Here is a 20,343-nt window from a genome sequence, read left to right as displayed (position 1 = left end):
GTTATCTGGCTTTGTTTGTGTCCATTTTAACTGTAAATTTAGGAAACAGGACACAGTATTTATAATCTCATTCTCATGCTTTCAGCACACATTGCTGCTGCAAATCTGCAGAAACTGTAGTGACGTGTGATTGTGTACACCAATTTCTTTTTCTTCATATTTTGTTTTCTATTTAACTAAACCTGAATATCCTCAGAGAGACCATGTCCAAACTATGTATTGGCTGCACTGTTTATTAGGCTAAATGTTTTTGTTTTCTTACCATTGCAGGTCACTTTTCACCATGGAAGACCTCTAAACAGGTAAAATGCATTGTCTTCCAAACAAAGCTTACTTCTGCTCTGTATTTAATATTAACTATGGCAACAGCTGTGTGCTCATGTGTCAGCTTCTAACTGGCTTTGATTAGAATGTTAGACTTGCTTGCTATCTTTTTGTAGAAAACATATGCCTTTGTTGCACAGTTACAGTGCTCTCTCCTTGTTTTATGATGTATGACACATCAGTTCCTCTTACCCTGAAATAAATGGGTGAGAAAAACTGTCACTGTTCAGTGGACAGTCTGTGTACATTTATTTTCTGTCAACACAAGCAGAGCTTGAAGTACTGAGGGAGAACAATGTTTTCTTACCTTTCCAGAACTCATTTTGTCAAAACTCTGTTTTGAATTTTAGTGAGTGATTCCATACTGTATAAATCCATGTTTTCTACATACAGTAGCATATATCTTTAAAAAAATAAGATGTACTGAATAGTTCAACATCTCTAATTGTAAAAATGAACAAAGTGTTGTGAAAACACCTTCACTTCATTTTTTCATTTAAGCTGAAACCTCCAAAGTACTCTGCATTAATGTGCTATGACAGGACCCACAGGGAAGACATTGTAAGTGTTTATTTTGCTATTTAGTGCAGCAAGGAGCGAACAGATGCCCTTCCTAACAAAGTTATTATTGGGATGCACAATTCATCAAAATATGGCTACTGGAATTCAATCAACTCAACTGGACTTAACTTTTATCACATTCCACCTGATTGAAACATTACTATATGTGAGGTCAGACAAACCGTTAGCTTTCAAAACTATAATTCTCTTGAACAGAATTCAAGAAGTGCTCTCTCTCTCAAGCTGCTAAAATGCCAATCTCTGCACACCGAAGAGACAGATGAATATAAAAATGGAGAGAGGCCCAACAGTTCAGTTTAAATGTGGTCGTGGGGGAGTGCACAAGTGGAACAGCACCCTCTTTTGAGAAGTGGGATGTCAAATCAGAAGAGGACACTCAACACTGCTCACTCTAGATGCGTTTTATCGCCAGCTGGGGGAAGACTGATTTGGTGTGAGGAAATCCGAAAGAAAAAAGTCCCAGATGAAGCATCTTTCTTTTCAAACCATGTTTCACCTAATGCAATCTTCATGAATCATTCTTATAATATCAGGACAATATTCTGTGTGGGCACTCTGGAATGGTCCCTTCAATGTTCAGACACAATTATTGTATAGTAATTACTGGGTCACATTGACGACTTACAGAAGAGTCACTTCCTGAAATTATTGTAAGCCTGTGAGACACTCCATGAAACCTGGGAATCTGTTTTTTTTTTTAAACCTGCATTTTATATTACTTCAAATTAAATTTTACTCTAATAGGAAAGCAAATGGGACTGTACCTACAGTATTTTTTCCACCTCACTATTGTATCCTGTAAAATGAGAAACTTCCTATTACAATAAAACAACCAGCAAGCTTTCATCTTAAGTAATACATTCATAGAAATCAGCATTTTATTTTTTCCTAAACATAAAAATATTCATCTGCTCTTTGCATGTTCAGCAATTTTTTGCTCTGAAGACTTTTCTTCATTAACACCTGATATTATTATTTTAAAAAGTCAGGTAAAAATTCAAACCATGCTGATATTTCTTATCTGAAATCCAAAGAAAGCACAAAGAGTTCAACAGAGGTTTCATTGAAATAATTTTCTTAAGAACAACAAAATAGCCTCGAGGGGGGACTCAGGAGTATGTTATGTAAAATTAAAAAAGGTAAATAAATAAAATACAGCTTTCTGGTGCCTTAACATTTTGCTTGATCTGTCGTTATTATTCAGTTGATTGTTGATAAAGAATTTCACCATTTGCACAGATCAATGTTTTAGAATATAAGATCTAAAAGAAAGCTAAATAGCTGCCTTGTTGGTTTGACAAATTTTAATACTGACCCCTACATACCCTTGATGCACTAGTATTACTGTGATGAGCTAAAAGAACTCAGCAAAATGATTCTTAAATTATATGTCTTTCTGCACTAAAATACTATTTATGGTGGTAATATTTAAAATTGCAATGCAATGTTGTGCCCACTGAGATACAATTTACTGCCCAAAACATATTTCATTCAAATTGAATCTCTATTTGCTTGGTGATTTTGATTGTTTTTGTGTTTGGTTGATTTTTATAGGAAGTGTTTTTAATGTATTATAGGAGGAGGTGAATTATATCCTCACAAAAAAAGCTTTCAAAATTATTGTTAGTTAATAAAATCTGTAGAAGGAGGCACCCTAGAAGAGGAGAACTACCAAAGCTCTAAAAAAACTTGGCATTTATTCATAACAAAATGTTTTTCAGTCCTGAAGAATCATGTCTGGTTATCATTTTTGTGTTGAAGAACAGTTCCCTTATTAAATGAAAAGTAATATCTGTATCCAAATTCATGTTTTAATATCAATTAGGTATCGTACTAGGTTAGGGTTTCATCATACGGTACATCACTATCTATTTTCATTATACTGCCAATGAGCTGTTCAGTCAATAATATAAAGTTTACAGCAGAATTAATCTTCTCTCAGTACTTTCTAATATTTTAGTGTTATGAAAATAGTATTTTGTAGAGAACTGTTTGGAAACAAATCTCATTTACATGTATTACTTTCTTTTCCTTTTATTTTTTATATACTTTACAAGTACTTGCAACCCATATAGTTTGCATTACATCTGACAGATCTCATACCTACAGTAATGCTATTTATAGTTTCATCTGGTGCTTTCCATGATACATTTTGTAGAAACATTCATGCATAAACCCTAATGGCTTTTAGAAAAATACATTCTGTGATTTGTGATTTTTCCATTATAAAACATACTGACCACTATTACATTATTTTGCCATTTTCTTACATTTTAGAGCTTTAATGATTCAGCACTGTTGCTTGTAATGCATCACATGTTTAAAATGAACATTTCTAACATCTATGGGCTTCAGCATTGCACTAATCTTCATTATGTTGTCACTCACCCTTTGTTTTTTTATTAATTTCTGTAGTAAATCTCTTGGTTACGAAAATGTAGACTAATTGAAACTGCTGATCAATTATACTGTAGCTGATTAAAACATATACAGTATATTTCGTATTACATCACTATCCTTCAGTTGGCAATTGATGTGTGCAAGTTGGATCTTAACAGGTTTGAAGCAGGAATGGAATTAATGGTGTGTAATCCTTTAGTGGTGATAATTGTGCTGAAACATGGGGTTAAAATTTACACACAAAATCCCAGGAATTCCAGTCCTACAAAGAAAAAAATGCAATTAGCTTGTTTTTATGCCATTGGATAGCTCAGTAGATCAATAATGGAAAATGGACTGTAAGGACCTTTGACTCTGTATTAAGGCTGATTTGATTTAACCCCATTTGACAGTGACCGTAAGTCACACTGTGTTGAGGCCAGGAATGTGTTGAATTAATTCCTCTGATTTCACTCCATGTCCTGCAGGGCAGGACTCTCCATCCTAAGAACCACATCTCAGCTGGCTCACTACGAATGTATAGTGGACAAATTCTCTGTGAAAAGAGAGTTGGATGATAAAGTGTTAAGATGAAGTCCCATGAACATCCCCAAAGCAAAATGATATGTAGAATCGTATTCCAAGGAACATTAGCAGCCTCACACTTCAGGTTTCCAAATCCAGAAGGTGTAACAAAAGGCATGCACCTCTTTGGTCACTTACGGAAAAGGGGTTTTTGGTCACCTACAGTAAAATAGCTCATATGAAACAAAATTAAATAAATAACAAATGAATGCCAATGTGTTTGCAGGTGTTGGAGCAGTGGGATGTCCAAGGCAGCCCCCAGACCAGCTTATCTGCTCCAGTAATTCCACAGAATGTTCCCTTCCCATCAAACTTCCACAGGGCTTCTTTCCCAGACTCAGCCGATGGCTTTGATCAAAGAAAACCTGACCCCTATGAACTCTATGAGAAGTCCAGAGCTATCTATGAGAGTAGGCGTAAGTAACAACCATGATTTAATATTAATGTTCCAGTAAGTAGGTTTTACTGTAGTTTACACACATACTCACCCCTCCCTGATGCCCTCCATTGTGTATGTGACAATGAGGATACAACATTTCATGTTGTCACATCTGATTTAACACAGAAGAGCCCTTCTGAGTGACTGTTTTGAAATGCTAAGGGCATTTTTCAGAGCTGCCTTTTCAAAAATCAAGACATTTTTGTTGTCAACTGTTGGCCCCCATCAGGAAGGTCACAGTCCTGGTAGCAAAAGAGACATGTAATGCATCTGTGTTTAAGGGAGGATGATGGCAAATATACAGTATCAGAGCCTTGACACATTTACTTCTGAATAATTGTGTCTCTGAAAACACATGCACATTGTTTTCCTCTTATTAGTACTCTTGTGTTTTTATGTGCTGATTATCTGTTTCTGCGCCGATAAGTATTGTAATTTTTCTCATGATGGAAGGGAGAAAAACTTCTTTACTCTTTTCAGCATCACAATGTCTAATGTTTCATCTGAGTCATCAAAATATAGTGAAGCATATGATACAAAAAAACAAATCTGCAAATGAGCAAACAAGGGTTCAGCACTTATTGTCTGAGTGGAAGTTAAAGTGTGTAGGAGTTCTCTAAGTCTTTATTTGGACCTACTGTAGTATCTAACTGACCTTCTGTACTAATGTCCTTTAAGAACATCTCATTAAATGTATGTGGTGTTTTAGAGTCACCATGACATCACTGAAGAGTGACATCACAAGCATCACTATTCCAAAAATATTATGATGGGTAACTTACTGTATACACCCTGTCATAATGTAAACACATATAAAACTATTTTCAGGTTTTCCTAAGATATTGAAAGAATTACAATGAGTACCTGTTGAGAGTACAACAGCTATAGTCACACCACTGACAAATCCCAATTTATTCTTCAGTGGTGGTCTGGTGGGGTTGATCATGGAGCCAGGGTTTGTCCTTGTGGAGTGTTACACATCAAAAAGAATGATACTGAAAAAGATTTATGGCCATTCTTTCAGATAATACATGTCCTGTTCCCAATAATTCCTTCACAGACTTTGTCCTCTTTTCATCAGAGGTGTGATCCTTTTTTCATTCATTATGTGAGTGTTTTGAAAAAATACTACTGGAATCGGTCATTTTCTGATAAAGATATAACCTGTTTATTTGCCAAATATTTGCTAAAGGATTTAAAAAAAAATCTGTACTCATTTATTTGCTCCTGTTTTCCACATCTCACCAAGAGACCATGGGCAAGCAATCATCTTACGTATATACAATAGACGGGGATACATTTTTATACCTTTTTAACATGAAAAAAACGCTATACAGTATGTGTGATTAAAACTGTGCTTTTTTAGTCTATGTGCTTTTCATAGTCTGTGTATTTAGTGGTGCTGTGGTGCTGACTTGAACTGGTTTGCAGTGGAAAACACAGATCTGGATAATATTAATACCATACCAATAGTCCATTATTTAACCAGATAAATAATTTATGAACAATTTCCCATTTATAAGGGCCAGGCCAAGAGGCTTTCGCCACCTGTGAAAGAAAGATATGGCATACATATGAGTGTAACTTTGAAAAGATACAATGTTATAAGTGAAAACATCCTAAAATACTAAGGTGGATAATTTAAGCTCACGCCGCAGGTTGGTCCTGCCATTGGCAACGGCAAATTGAAGTGACTTGTGCTCAAAGTCAGTAGTAGAGTAAAACCAGTAGATAAATACATAAGACTACATCCTACATTTTAAATTGTAAAATGGTAAAGTAATTTTATACTGAGACGAGTTATTTTTTTGCCATGTTCTCAGTCTGCTGTTGTAGTGGACAAATGATGAAAGTTCTTTATGAGACAATATACAGTACAATGTACAATACATGTTACAGTACAAAATTAAATATAAAACAGAAAATGGCATGCAATGCCTCTTGCTGTGATACTGCTGGAGTGCCGATGTTTAAAAGTCTATGATGTGTTAGATGAAATCACCGGGCTGATTATATTGTCATATTGGAAATGCAAATTGACTTGTGTTTCCTACTTATCATATTGAAGGTGTTTCCTAAATCTTGTGTACAGATTTAAAGTTAATATAAAGCAGTACATTACTCAGCGTACTACACAACAGAGATTATTTTTATACTTAAATATGCTTCAGTAATAAAGAGGAATATTCTCCTGTTAGAGTGGTCCATTAAAGAGGCCAAGGGTTAAGGTGGGAGTTGATTAAGAACATTTAATGGTGCTTTAGATGAAAATAGAACATTTTAACAAAGAATTCACAACAGGCAAGGACTGCTAGTCTAACAGTCATTGTCTGCTGTAAATCAGTAATATCTACTGTAATAGCTGTACTACATTAAATGGAGCAGTATAATAGGTAGGGTAATAGTCATAAACCTTATTGCATAAAACTGCTTTATGGTTTTAAATTGAATATGTTCTTTTTTCATTACTGTCTTGTTGAAGGGTGAATGTGTTTTTCAGTCATATTATTGATCAGTGTAATTCAATACTTTGCTGTTCTACATTTTGTGTTTCAGTTCTAGGCCTTTTGATGTCTTAGTAGCAGTTTTAGTGGAGATTTTCTTTGTTAGTCTGTAAATGTGGAGTACTAATTTTGCTACTTTGTGATCAAACCAGTAATCCAAAACTGAGTAATCCAAAAATTCTGTATACAAGGAGAGACTGAAATTGCTCAGTTTATTTTTTAGCCATAATTTGTTACTTGACTGTACATTTCCATTGGGAAAAAGATGTCTATTTATGTAAGGTGACCTACTGTATATGAAACAATTATATGGACATCAGGAGCAGTATTTGTCAACTGATACTCAAGTCCAATTCCTGTACTAGGTTTGCTGTACTCTTTTGAATACAAACTGTATAGCATGCACCATGCTTTGTAACAGAACTGGCAATGTTATGTGTTAAATGTTCGTATGCATTATTTTCAGGGGCATCCATTAGATGTCAAAAGGAAATATGCGTACTCTAAAGTCTTCAGTTAAGATTTTGCTAATTAAAAAGGTTGCTTTTGAAATGGAAATTTAGAATTGGAAAACCTTTTACTACAGCATAAAAGCCTGAATGATGAATGCTGTGTAATGCCAAAAAACAGTTTCATTCAATTTGATCAAACCAAAAAAATTTGATAAAAAAGAAACAACACAATAACTTTCAGTGGAATATACATAAATAGGAAGGCTTAGTAGCTAAAATATTGCTGGCGTAGGCCTTAAGTTTAATAGTATGGTTTTGATCTTAAGCTTTTCTGTGACTTTGAAACAAAGGAGCTTGATACGGATGTACTGTACAGTGGTTAAGGATGAAATAGTGATTAACAGTAGCTGGGTTCATATATCCAGTAAGCCAAGGCATCTAAAAGTATGTGAATAAGTTGAATTATCAACAATGTTTAAATAAGATATTGTATTTGTGTGCTATTTATGTATGCAAGGCAGACATGAAGTAATGATTTTTGGTTACCTATTCTATTCATGGGGAAAAAATAACCAATAGCACTTTGTCTTTTCAAATGATATGTAATTTCACTGTTGAGATATAGTACAGGATGACAAAAAATTGTAATGTAAATTTAACAAACATTATGGTGGAAGTTTGTCATAATATTTTGCTGGTGGGTCATAATGCAACCATTCCCAAAGTTCTCAGTTTATAACTAGAGTCCTCTATTATGATATTTGGCTCAATCTATGACATTTTAGTTTACTTTATATAATTTTCCACAAGCTGTCAGATGCAGCAGTTTGTATGTCTCTTTAGGTATTTTAGATCTAGCCCTGTGTACTGTAGGTCTATCTCTTCTAAAAATAGATTTTAAACATAAATCTCAGATTCTGTATTAATTCTTCTATACTACAGGTTCATATTAATATGTAATACATACTATAACTTTTAGTACTGCACCTGAAAGAGAAATATATTATTCTTAAGAAAATTATAGAATTTAAACGGAGTGCAGACAACAATGTTGGTTAGCACTTTATGAAATGCAAGGATTTATAGATCCAAAATCCAAAAAGCGCCATTGTTCCTTCTTTAGGAACTTGCTACCTGTCGTCTTTGGAAATATACATTAGAAAAAATCTCTTTAAGGGGGCACAATTAGAAACTGGAATTGGGAATGATAAAGAAAGAATTAGAAACTATCAACAAATTAATGTAATAAGTAGTTGCAATTCTAAGAAGACACATTTACAGTATGTGTGTGCTTTCAATATCTAGCCTACTGTATATTTTGCAGCTATTAAATCTGTTATTTGAAATGACTCAAAGAACACATGTACAATCACATATTAATAAGCAAGTGCTTCCCCCCCAAAAAGTAAAGAACAAAAGCAATAGTGAACATACAGTATTATACAGTAATTGTGACAACATGGGGTCACTGAATGTCATGAGAGAATGCCCCAGAGGCCTCATGTACCCCTGTTATACAGATGCCTGACAGGAAGGTGTTTCTTTTGTTTCTTTTTGATGGTGGTTATTCCTTATGTGACTTTGGATATATTATTGCCATCGCCAGTCATTGCCATGGTGTACCCCAGCCTGAATTGTATTTACTTAATCTGAAAACACTGAATTTAACTTTTAAAACAAATTCTGATTATGCCAAAGGCTGTACAACATGTTTAACTTTTTGAAATGAGAGAAAGTATTTGATCTTTTGTTTATGTGTTAGAATGTAAGTACTGTACATTGTATATCAGAACAGGAGGAAATACCACATGTACATATGATCATTTTTCTTATATTTTAATGTTTTATTTTTTTTATATATTTTCCATGTCATCAACGATCAGGCTAAATGTGGAAGTCGTTTATCCTCTGCTATTTATAATGTTAGAAAGAATAAGCCAAGATTAAGACTTGTCAGGAATGATCAAAACTCAGTTTGGTGGTTTTATAAATCATTATTAAAAGCTCAGTTTCTATAGTGATGTGATATTTCAAAACAGTAGATATTTAAGAAAAAGTTCAAAGTAATTTTTATTTCAAAGGCATAAGTGAACAAGATTGAAAGACAGACTGTATATGGGTTCTGTGGTAACAAATGTGGTTGCAAATAGGCAAAAGGATTATTTTTTAAAAAGTAAAACAAATTACAACTCTTAATCATAATATTTTCTGTTAGTTTGTATAGAATTTTAATACATATCTCCTTCAGTGTTTTTGTTTTTAACAAATTATGCTTTATATATAATATTTTGTAAGGAAACACTTAACAATCTTGCCCCAAACTAAATTAGTCCATGCAGTAGCTTCAGTCTGACATGTAAAGAAATTATTCATGGGAACCTTAAAAGTGTTTATTTTATAGTTTGGTGAGTAAAAAAAATAAAAACCCCTAAAATGAAAATCAGAAGGAACAGCTTAAAAACATCCACTTGCATTTTTTTGTAAATACTAATTGCTATTTATTTGTCTGGCAATTCACATCTCAACAATATTTATTACATTAATATCATTATTATTTAGATTTTTTTATTATACTGTCAATGCATAGTGTTTGTACATTGAATTCCTGGCTGTTCGATTGAACAGTTGGCATGTGTAGTTTACATAAACAAAGCTATTCCTAAGACATTGCACTCTTCCAAAATGGTGATACAGACCTACAGTATTTCTGGCCATGTAAGCTTATAAAATGAATTAGCAAGCTGTTCAAAGCACTTGTATTTCCAGATTTAGATTTTCCATACTGAGCTAGAGCACTATGTACCCATAGAGCATATTTTAATTATAACCAAAGCAAAGGATGGCCAGAAATGCATTTGAGTTATCATTATTGATTTGTGTACATTCTTGAAAATGTTATGTTGATCAAATGTGAATTTTATGCGAAATAGAACGCAATAGAAACTGAAGAAAAACATAAAAAAACAAAAGAGCAGTGCATCTTTAGTACTGATCTTCTGCTCGTAAAAACGTGAAACGATTTTCAATTGATCCATGTTATTGCAAGCTTTTATCCTTTTATTATTATTACTGTATTTGTAGCAATCCAAATTTAGAAAAACCCATATGGGAAATTTGCAGATATGAATTCAGTCGTAAATAATGTAATATATCATGAACATAGATATTTACTAGCATGATTCTGTATCATTTTTCTCAAACAGGATCAGTTAAATCATTATTAGAAGGCGACACTTCGTTTTCCACTCAACACGAAGGTTGGGGTCTTCTAAAAAAGAGCACACATGTAGAATTAATTTAAATCTTCGGCTGTAGAGAGTTAAACTTTTGATCCTTCAGTGTACTGTATATGGCCATGTCTCAATGTATTTCTATTATTGCATAACTACAGTATAAAGACTGAATATGGAGTTACTTAATCTCTAAAAATTAAGTGGTATTTAATTATGGTATTATGGTATTTTGATTGTATTTTCCTTCGTAAATCATAGCTGTATATAACATAGAATTCTGGCCCACTGCTGTATACATGTAATTTTTTATGGATGGTTCCTCAATTTCTCTATTCAGAGCAAGGCCCTCCAAGGACAGCGTTTCGAATGGATTCTACTGGCAAGTACCCCTAAATGCCATTTTGTTGTTTCCTTTGTAGAGCTGTTTTGTAGAACTTCAGTTAGTCTGTGTTGTTCATCTCCTAATAATATACATGCATTTTGTTTTGTGTTGCTCCATTTTTTCCATATTGCATAGTAATGGCCTTTGTGAATTACAGTCTGTGAATTTTAGTTATTCGTATTTTCTGTGAACCTGAATGTTACTGTCACAATTAAAAATTAAGTTAGTGGTTTAAACTCTACTCTACTTGGTATCACGGATAGTAAAGAAAATCATGGGCAAAACTAAACATACTGCTTATACAGTAGTTTCCTTATTTTTTGATAGTTTGTGCTGTATATGAGGAACTAACCAGGAACATAGGAGCAGGAGTCCATTATTGTTGTGATGTAAAATGAGTCTTCACTATTCAAATGAAAATCAGAACAAAATAATTTGGCAATTTTCTTGCTCCAGTTAATTGACACATCAGTAGAGTCAGTGTTTTCTCATTTGCGTCATGCTTTTTCAGGCCTAAGTTAACCTAGTCAAAGTGTATTTCTAGTTGCGACATTACATGGGATGAAGAATGCAACTGGCCTTCAATAATATAGTCCTATATATGAATTGATTTAACTGTACAATTGGGGATTTAAATAGAGAGATTTTAATTGACATGTTTAGTGCTTCATCCTGCATACACAATTTGTGCTTAAAACGTTTTTGTGTCTTTGTGAGTTGTGACTGTTGTCCGTCCCAGAAGAAAACAACTACTTGGGATACTTACAGTAGCTTTAACTCACACATCTATATAAGCTGTTGCAAAATTGCTTCCAACACATTTTCAACTTGCAAGCTAAATGTGACTAAATTCAATTGAAGCATGACATGTAGCCGTGAGACAGCTCACCGTGCGACAAGTCACTGCGCAACAGTTTGCTGCATTGACAATTAACTGTTCCAAAATTTCACTGGCAATGCCTACTTTTTAGGCTCAAGTTAAACAACACCATCACAAAACAAGACAAAAAGCAAAGAAACATACAGTACAATGCGTGTTGCCAGGAAACATATTTATATTAAAAAAAATAGAAGTTAAGCACTCACTGCTTTGAAAACGTTACTCTGGAACAAATTTCCCTCACAGCTTCTTTTAGTTGCAAAAACATGTTTCTACTACTATAATCTGTCATGTCAACCTTTTGTCTCTGCTGCAGTCAATCACTGCAGTAAGATGCTCTGCGGCTAATATTGTGATACGTAATTCAATATTCATTTAAGCCACTATATCCAGGTACACAATGGCAGCAGTTAGCAGTGCACAAGAAATTCAAACAGTTTTTTTCCTTTCTTAATCTGCGATAATTACACAGTTTTCACATTACTAAACAGAAAATTAAGTTGTAAATTATGTTTGACATTGTTTAAGAGACCCAATCACTCATAGGAAGCATCGAGCAATGACACCTTACATTTTAAACTCAGGCCCATAATATTTTTGGCACTCATTTTTTTTTCAGATTGTTTTCCATACATTTTTCTGCATATAAATTTATTTTAAGTCTTAATGCAGATAACTAATCACTTGTTTCTTGGTTTGATTTGGATTTAATCACCAAAAGCTCTGTGTTTCATCTGTGGGAATAGATTGGTGAATCTCTAAGAGCTGCCTCAGCAGTGGCTCTCGTGTGCTGCCATGTGCAGTGAATTAAACATATTTAGTGTAGGATAGTTCAATTTTTGTTTTAAAATATTTTAGGCTGCTTAATACTTTAAATAAAAGTATACCTTTAAATTAAATTGGCTCATGGAGCTTGTACCCTTTGGATAAAACAAGTGTAATAAATAATATAATGAAAACATTTTAGAAATTATTATATGATTGACTTTCATACTTTGCATTAATATTGTTTTTGAATGTGTCCATACTTATATTAAAAATCTTCCTAACTGAATACTTTTTGAGCATAAAAACTTTGTGGTATATTAACAAAAATACAGTTTTAATTAGGTGGGTCTGTGACAACTGATTATTTACATATAGTACAGTATATTTCTACTATATCTTTTTTTTCTTGAAATTGATATGGCACTTCACAGCAGTTTTGCATGGTCCACTGTGTGTATGAAATCTGTATCTGCATGTATGAATGTCAGGTCTTCCTCCTGCCAATGGTCTTTCTTATGTTCTCACCCAATGCTAGGACTTGAGTACCGAGAGCTGGATGTTCATCTCCGGAGACAAAAGTCTGGGTTTGGCTTCAGGATACTGGGTGGAGATGAGCCAGGACAGCCAGTAAGTAAATATTCCCCTTAAAAGAGTCATTTAGACTTACACCTTGTTCATGTATAAAAACAGAAACAAATAAGGTGGGAAGTCCATTGTATTATTGTCTGCAGTGCTTTCTGTTAAGGTTTTCATCTGTACATGCCATTGCCCAAAATACCACAATCGATATAACACTAAATGAGTAGTCATTAGAGTATAATTTCTATTTTTCCCATTTTGTTTCTGAAAAAATGCCATGCTTTATCTTGATTTTAGTTTACATGCAATTAAGCCACTAAAAGATCCACCATGAGCCACTTTTGCATCCTTTATTTGCTTTACCATTTTAGGTACTGCCTATCCATCTGTCTCTGTGTGACCCCACTCATAACCCTTTTTTCTACCAGTTGTTCATTATAGCCAGCATGCCATCAGTCTGAAATCCATGTCAACACTTGTTACTCCACAAGGGAGAGTATTGTTTACTGCTGACAGGCTTACATTGGTTAACATTACAGATTCTCATTGGCGCAATAATTGAGAAAAGTTCAGCTGACAGAGATGGAAGACTACGTCCTGGAGATGAGTTAGTGTTTGTTGATGGAATCCCTGTGGCTGGAAAAACTCACAGATATGTCATCGACCTTATGCATGGTGCTGCGCGAAATGGACAGGTCAATCTCACTGTGAAAAGAAAAGTGCAAGGCACGGGTAAGTGAATAAAAGACTCTCCAGTTTGTGAACTACAAAGCCAAATTGATCTGAAATCAAATGGTCTATTCTGTTTAATCACACCACCCTGGGTTACAAGATTCGACAAAGCAAATTTGTGTATGTTCTTCCCATGTTCGTGTAAGTTACTTAGCTTCTGTAAAAACTGGCCCTTGTGCGAGTGTGTGCCTGTTTGTCTCTGTGATGGACTATGCCAGTCCAGTGTGTACCCTGCCTGTTGCTTGCTGGGTCAGGCTCTCTCTCCTCCTTGACCCTGTACTGGATAAAGCAATTAAAAATGGATGGATTGAATTCACAAGAGTTTAAGTCACATGCATGAAGAGCAAACTGTGTGGCAAAGTACTTCTAAAGATCAATAGCACAGAGAAAACTTAATGGTTTCCACAAACAAATACCAGGACTCTGTCTTACACCTCAGTTTTTTTCAGCCTTTGCATATTACAGTATCTCATTCTTTATCTCATTATCTATTATCTCTTACTTATTTCTTATTTACTTATGAACACTATTATCTCATCTCTATCTTCTTCACTTTGAGTAATCATATTGAAATCCTAGCATGGGAAGCACCTACGTAAGTAATAATATTAATTAATAATTGCTTACACTTACTGTATATAGCGCTTTTCTGGACACTCCACTCAAAGCACTTTACAGGTAATGGGGACTCCCCTCCACCAGCACCAATGTGCAGGATCCACCTGGATGATGTGACGGCAGCCATAGTGCGCCAGATCACTCACCACACATCAGCTATCAGTGGGGAGGAGAGCAGAGTAATGAAGCCAATTCATAGATGGGGATTATTAGGAGGCCATGATTGGTAAGGGCCAACGGGAAATGTGGCTAAGTGATTTTATTATTGTTATTTACTCTTTGTTTTATTTTGTGTTTAATTACCAGTCAGTGTAGGGTACATCTACACTACAATGAAATGCACTGTATAAATTTGTTAAAAGGTATTTAGTTTATTTATTGTATTGTGTATTTCTAAATTTATGCTGCCTTATTGTAATGATGGGATTAAAACCCCTTTTTTTCATTTATCTCTTCCATTTTATTCTTGTTCTCCCCCTAAATAAACAGGGGACGTTTTCTTCTTTCTGTCTCATGGACTGCTAGCTGCTGCTACATTTTTCTCTTGCCCTGTACCCCCATCCATGCTAACTGTTAACTATTAAAGGACAGTAAACTTTGGTGAGCCTGCAGTACTGCTCTGCTCTTCCTCCTAATGCCAGCATCACACTACACAAATTTTCCTACGATTTTCAGTCGTAGCCTTCATTTACATAATCGTAAGAAAATCACAGTTGTAGAAAGGCGCAGCGCATGCCCTTTACCGCCAGTGGTGTAGTGTGACACCCCCAGCTACTCAGTTATAGCATTCTTAACAGCCCCTACAACTCCGCAACTCTTATGACAAAATCAAACTGGTTTGATTTTCTCGTAGCAAGTCGCAAATCGTAGGGGTGGGCTCTTGTGTCTGCGACAGTCAACAGCCAATGAGCGGTCAACCGGAAATATAATGCATACAAATGCCCACAAACAGTTAAGAACAATGGTGGCTGCAAGGAAAGACGGAAAGCGAGTGTTTTGGACTGTGCAAATGAAGGAGAGGCTCGTCGACCTTTGGAGATGTCTGTTCAATGTTTCATGTTTGTTGTTTCGTGTTTGTTGTTTGTTTACTTTCATGCAGTGCTCCTCTCCTTATTCCGGTGTGCTCCATGTTGATTGGCTGACAAAATGAGGCGGCCTTGCGGTACTTTCACGGCGCAATATGAGTTTTGGAACTGTGATGAAAAGTCATAAGGGAATCGTGTAGTTAGTCACCCCCTGCAATTCCTTGTCGTATAATTTGACACCCTCTAGGACAGAAAAGGCAGCAAGATTCTCCAACTGCAATCGTTAAATTTGACGTGCTCTCCAACTAGAAGTCGTGTTGAGTCATGTACTGTGACGCCGGCATAACTCACTTGTTGACACATTTCTAGGGAAAATAAAGGGAGACTGCTATAGTACCATGAATGGTAATTATCTATGCTTGTTCATGCAACTGCTAAGAAAAAGTCTTGCGGAATAGAACCCTTACGTAACCCAGGAAGTACAGTATGTGTACATCATTGTGTACCATGCATTGCCATCCAGAATCCAGAATCCAGTGCTGCTGAATTCTGTAAAACACTCTAGATAATATAAAACATATGGGAAATGTGTTTCTTCTCTCATCCATCTTGAAAGTCTTATCTGGGGAAATGATTTTAGTTTGTGTGTTTTATATAAAGAACTGGGACTGATTAAAAAAAGAATTATATTCAATGTATTTTTAGCCTGAAATAACTCTAAAACCGGTAATCTAGGAAGTCTAGAAAATGAAATGGTTGCATTTAACTCATGGGATTGCTGTGATTTTCATGCTATTTTGTAATAGGTGCTTTGTTGTTGAGAAGATGGAACTCATTAGTTGTGTTAATAACACAAGAAATCCTTAACTACAGTACACTTCTGTGTCTTGAAATGCTGGTGGTGTTATAAGAGGTTTTTGTCTTTCACTGAATTAATTGTTGGAAAACGTAGAGAAAATGGGTTTGATAAATGGCCTACAATCCTTTGAGACACCTGAACAAGCTTATCTGTATCATTAACAGAGTGATTGCTATGGTCAGTTCTTTTACTCAGATTACTGTTAAGTGTCCTATCTTTATACTGCAAAATACATTGCTTCAGACGTCAATGGAAAACCACAATTTTCTTGGGAGTTAGTTGGTGTACCAGAAGACAGAACTGCTCCTCTCTGAATCAAAATGACACAAGAGTGTGCAAACTTTTGTTCATGATAGTAATAATAATTGCTTACGCTTACATAGCGCTTTTCTGGACACTCCCCTCAGAGCGCTTTACAGGTAATGGGGACTCCCCTCCACCACCACCAATGTGCAGCCCCACCTGGATGATGCGACGGCAGCCATAGTGCACCAGAACGCTCTCCAAACATCAGCTTTCAGTGGGGAAGAGAACACAGTAATGAAGGAAAAGTACAGGAAAACAGACACTGAATTACCATAACATGAAATAAAATGTATTTGTTTCTGCAACAAAAATTCTGTTTGGATTGAGTTTTAAATGGGTTTGCCTTGCCAAGTGAAATGACACAGTAAACATGGAATCCCAGGAGTATATAATCTGTAAACAAGATAAGATCAAGGTTTTTCCAAACATGCATTAATAAATCCAAACCCATGACAGGTTGTTTCTTTCTGTTCCTTTTTGTTTTTGATCAGATATTGAAGTGCTGTCTTTTTTTATTTGTGGTGAATACACAACCTCTCTACTTTTAGATCATGTTATTCTTGCATTTGAAGTTACATGCAACCTTGCCTTGAATTTCTGCAAATTGGAAACTTGATGTTCCCTGTATTATGTTGTTAAAGCTGAGCTGTACATAGCATGTTTCTTCTCTACAGATGGGAAAGTGATTTCCATTCCTTACATACTGTATGAACACTTTTTATTGATAAGAAGTAGCACACTCATTTAGAACATTTTTAAAAGCTCAGCTATTACTAAATGATTATTGACTGATTAGTTTTAGTGTGGATGTTGTCTTGCACATCAGCTGGACTTTGTAAAATTTACAGTTCTAAATTAAGAGTTTTTATGATAGTACAATATCCATTGCTGATGGAAATAACCTAAACCATGAGTGCTAAACATGTTAGCTAATAACTGTGAGAGACTGCTCACATTCAAAACCAGCACAGATTGTATTTCTGATCACATTTTAACTGACTGGTATCACTGAGGTGCTACCTGTAAAATGTACGATAGTTGTATTGTGGGAAACCATATTAAAGAAAAAAAACTGTCACTGAAACTGTACTCACTTAAAAGGTGCATTTGCAGTATTGTGGAACAGCTTTATTAATGTATTAAATAATATAATATTAAAAGGACATTTCTATATTCCACTGGGAATCGCAGCATGTAGTGCCTGGACATTGGGGAAAAACTAAATTGTGGTCGTCAGTTAAAATCAAGTTGACAATGTGTAACCCAGAGAGAATAAATATAAAATTAACATAAATTGCACATTAAATCATTCACAATGAAAGAGGTTGGGTTGACAGATCATTCGCAATGCAGATTAGTCCACAAAGAAAATCACTTGCTCTTTGCATTATATTTTGGCTCTTTTTTGATTGATATTTAGAGGTATATTCATGTCATTGTTTTGTAACATTAGTGATTTTGTGTATGATTGTGTGGACATCTAACATCCCTAATCATATTGTAAATTGCTTTGCAAGAATAAATTCTTCTTACAGTTATTATTACAAAGGAATCTATTTTCACATAGAAGGAATCAAACATTTCAGTCACATTTATTTTAGATTAATCAGTTTTCCTATTTTTCTTTCCAGTGATGAGAGTTATTCATTGTGTAATGAGCACATGGTATATACTTTAAGTAATTATTCAGACCTAATACTTTATTTTAGATTAGCCCCTGGCTTGTGACAGGCAGCCAGGCAATTTTCTTTCTTCATCTGTTCCAGTTATCAGAATTTTTCTCCTGTAAAGACATGACAGGAGGGAAATGGATTCTTCTTTTGTCTCTAGCTATAAAGTTTACTTTTGGATTGAAATTGAAAACCACAAATGAATTGTATCATGCCATCATTGGATCGCATCACTGAAAGATTTCTGACCTTCTACAGTATATACACATCAAACTTAAATTATTAATTTTCATAATCACTAGCTTCTTGAAATAATTCAACATCTTCATAACGTTTACTTTTGGGGCATTGCTTGCAAGTCTATTAGCATACTTGAAAGTATTTATTTGAAAGCCATAATTTATTTGGATCTTAGCTCCATGTGGTTTATTCTGTTAAGATCACCTGTTCACATTTATTGGTGCATGATTGATAGGGATGTGATTACTGTTGTATTTGAAGCTGTGATGCAGCTCCCCCTGCTGTAAGTAAGAGTGGTGCTTAATGTAAAAAAAAATAGACTTTTTGGTGTCATATTCTTATTTTATATTGTAACAAAAATAGCAGGTCAGGAAATAACCAGAGTGTTATGCAAGACGTACAGTATATTTTGTATTCTCCACAACAGATTTGATTAAAACAAATAATTAAGGCTTAAACTTGACAGGACAAACAGGTATATCTTGACAATAATTAACACAACTACACAATAATTACATTCTGACACAGCAACTTCACTAAAACAACTATTTGCAATCAGAGCCTAATTCCTAACTGATTTATGTAATCCAGACTTCTCCTATAATCCAAATACTCAATAACAAAAATTAAAATAGGGCAAAGAGAGAAAACATGTGATGTAATAACAATGTATATTAATCAGGACTTAATCTCTGTTCCTAAAAACACAAATTTACAGAAATTAAAGAGAATGTTTTTACCCTAAGGATTTCACAATATGGAATAATTACTTATAATAACACTGCACGCTCTCTTATAATAATGCTCAGATAGTCTAGTCAGAAAATGGTTCCTGGACTGGTTAGAGCCCATTCAGCATCCTTCTTTCATTTTCTTACTCTCCTTTCTCTATCTTAATGTAATTTGTGCTGTGGTCAATTCCTTTGGAGGCTGACTAAAAACCTCCCTAGGAATCTAGTCACTGTTGACTTTATTCTTTAATAGTGTTGTCCTCAAGATTTAGTGATGTTAACTAACCTGAGTAAATCATTTAAAATGCCCTTTGCCTTACCCATGGCCTTCTTGCCTCTTAGCCCATAGAAAGCTAGGCAATAGCTCTGGCCTTTGTCCAAAGCCTTCTGAGTAGTGTAATCTAATTCAGAAATGAAAACTTTGCTACATTGCTCCACACACCCCCAATCAGAACTAAATGCATTTTTTTTTTCATTTTACCAATAGTTTTATTTTTACATGCATGTCCATTGGTTTATGTGTATGCAGTACTCTTGAAGATTAATTTTTATTGTGTTATACTGTATAGTCCTGACTAGAGTTTGTTATTTCTAGTTTGTCCTTTCTAGAGTTTGTAGATAAACTATCCAGTTAAGAAGGAAAAAAAGAGCATATATCATATCATGTCACAGGGCTTTTGGTCAACGTTAATAGTGGCTCTGCAGTGAAACACACCATTTAATTTTTTTCAGGTGAGCCATGTCCAGAGAATGGCAGGAGCCCTGGGTCTGTCTCCACACAGCACAGCTCTCCCAGAAGTGACTTCACTGCAACCACCTTTCCCAACAATACACATCAGCCCACTGCTGGCACTTCATCTCCAGAGGGCTTCGTATCCCACAGTCTACAAACCAATGATGTTGTTATCCATCGCAAAGAGAATGAGGGCTTTGGCTTTGTCATCATAAGTTCGTTGAATCGACCTGAGTCTGGTTCTACCATCAGTAAGTCAGAGTGTTTTTGTACATATGCTAGTATTATGTGGCTACTTAATTCTGTATTGATTTCCCCATAA

The 20,343-nt window shown here is 34.9% G+C and overlaps 1 protein-coding gene across 22 annotated transcripts in view; it reads left to right on the top strand.

The window, feature by feature from the left end:
• Window positions 1-20,343, top strand: part of LOC148654992 (membrane-associated guanylate kinase, WW and PDZ domain-containing protein 2-like) — a 395,408-nt gene that overhangs the window by 335,544 nt on the left and 39,521 nt on the right. For 16 of the 22 annotated variants that reach the window (XM_088644983.1, XM_088644989.1, XM_088644988.1 and 13 more), the window contains 6 exons: window positions 271-302; window positions 4,097-4,286; window positions 10,836-10,877; window positions 13,064-13,155; window positions 13,647-13,839; window positions 20,021-20,272. In XM_088644983.1, the coding sequence (XP_088501109.1) occupies window positions 271-302; window positions 4,097-4,286; window positions 10,836-10,877; window positions 13,064-13,155; window positions 13,647-13,839; window positions 20,021-20,272 (801 nt within the window). The remainder of the gene's footprint in view (window positions 1-270; window positions 303-4,096; window positions 4,287-10,835; window positions 10,878-13,063; window positions 13,156-13,646; window positions 13,840-20,020; window positions 20,273-20,343) is intronic. The other 6 variants (XM_088644985.1, XM_088644991.1, XM_088644990.1 and 3 more) reach the window with 2 other exon arrangements.

The sequence above is a fragment of the Lepisosteus platostomus genome, chromosome 9, assembly GCF_059453375.1.
Source record: "Lepisosteus platostomus isolate fLepPlt1 chromosome 9, fLepPlt1.hap1, whole genome shotgun sequence".
Lineage (NCBI taxonomy): Eukaryota > Metazoa > Chordata > Actinopteri > Semionotiformes > Lepisosteidae > Lepisosteus > Lepisosteus platostomus.
The sequence above is the reverse complement of the archived record's forward strand: the minus strand, read 5'-3'. Positions and strand labels throughout refer to the sequence as shown.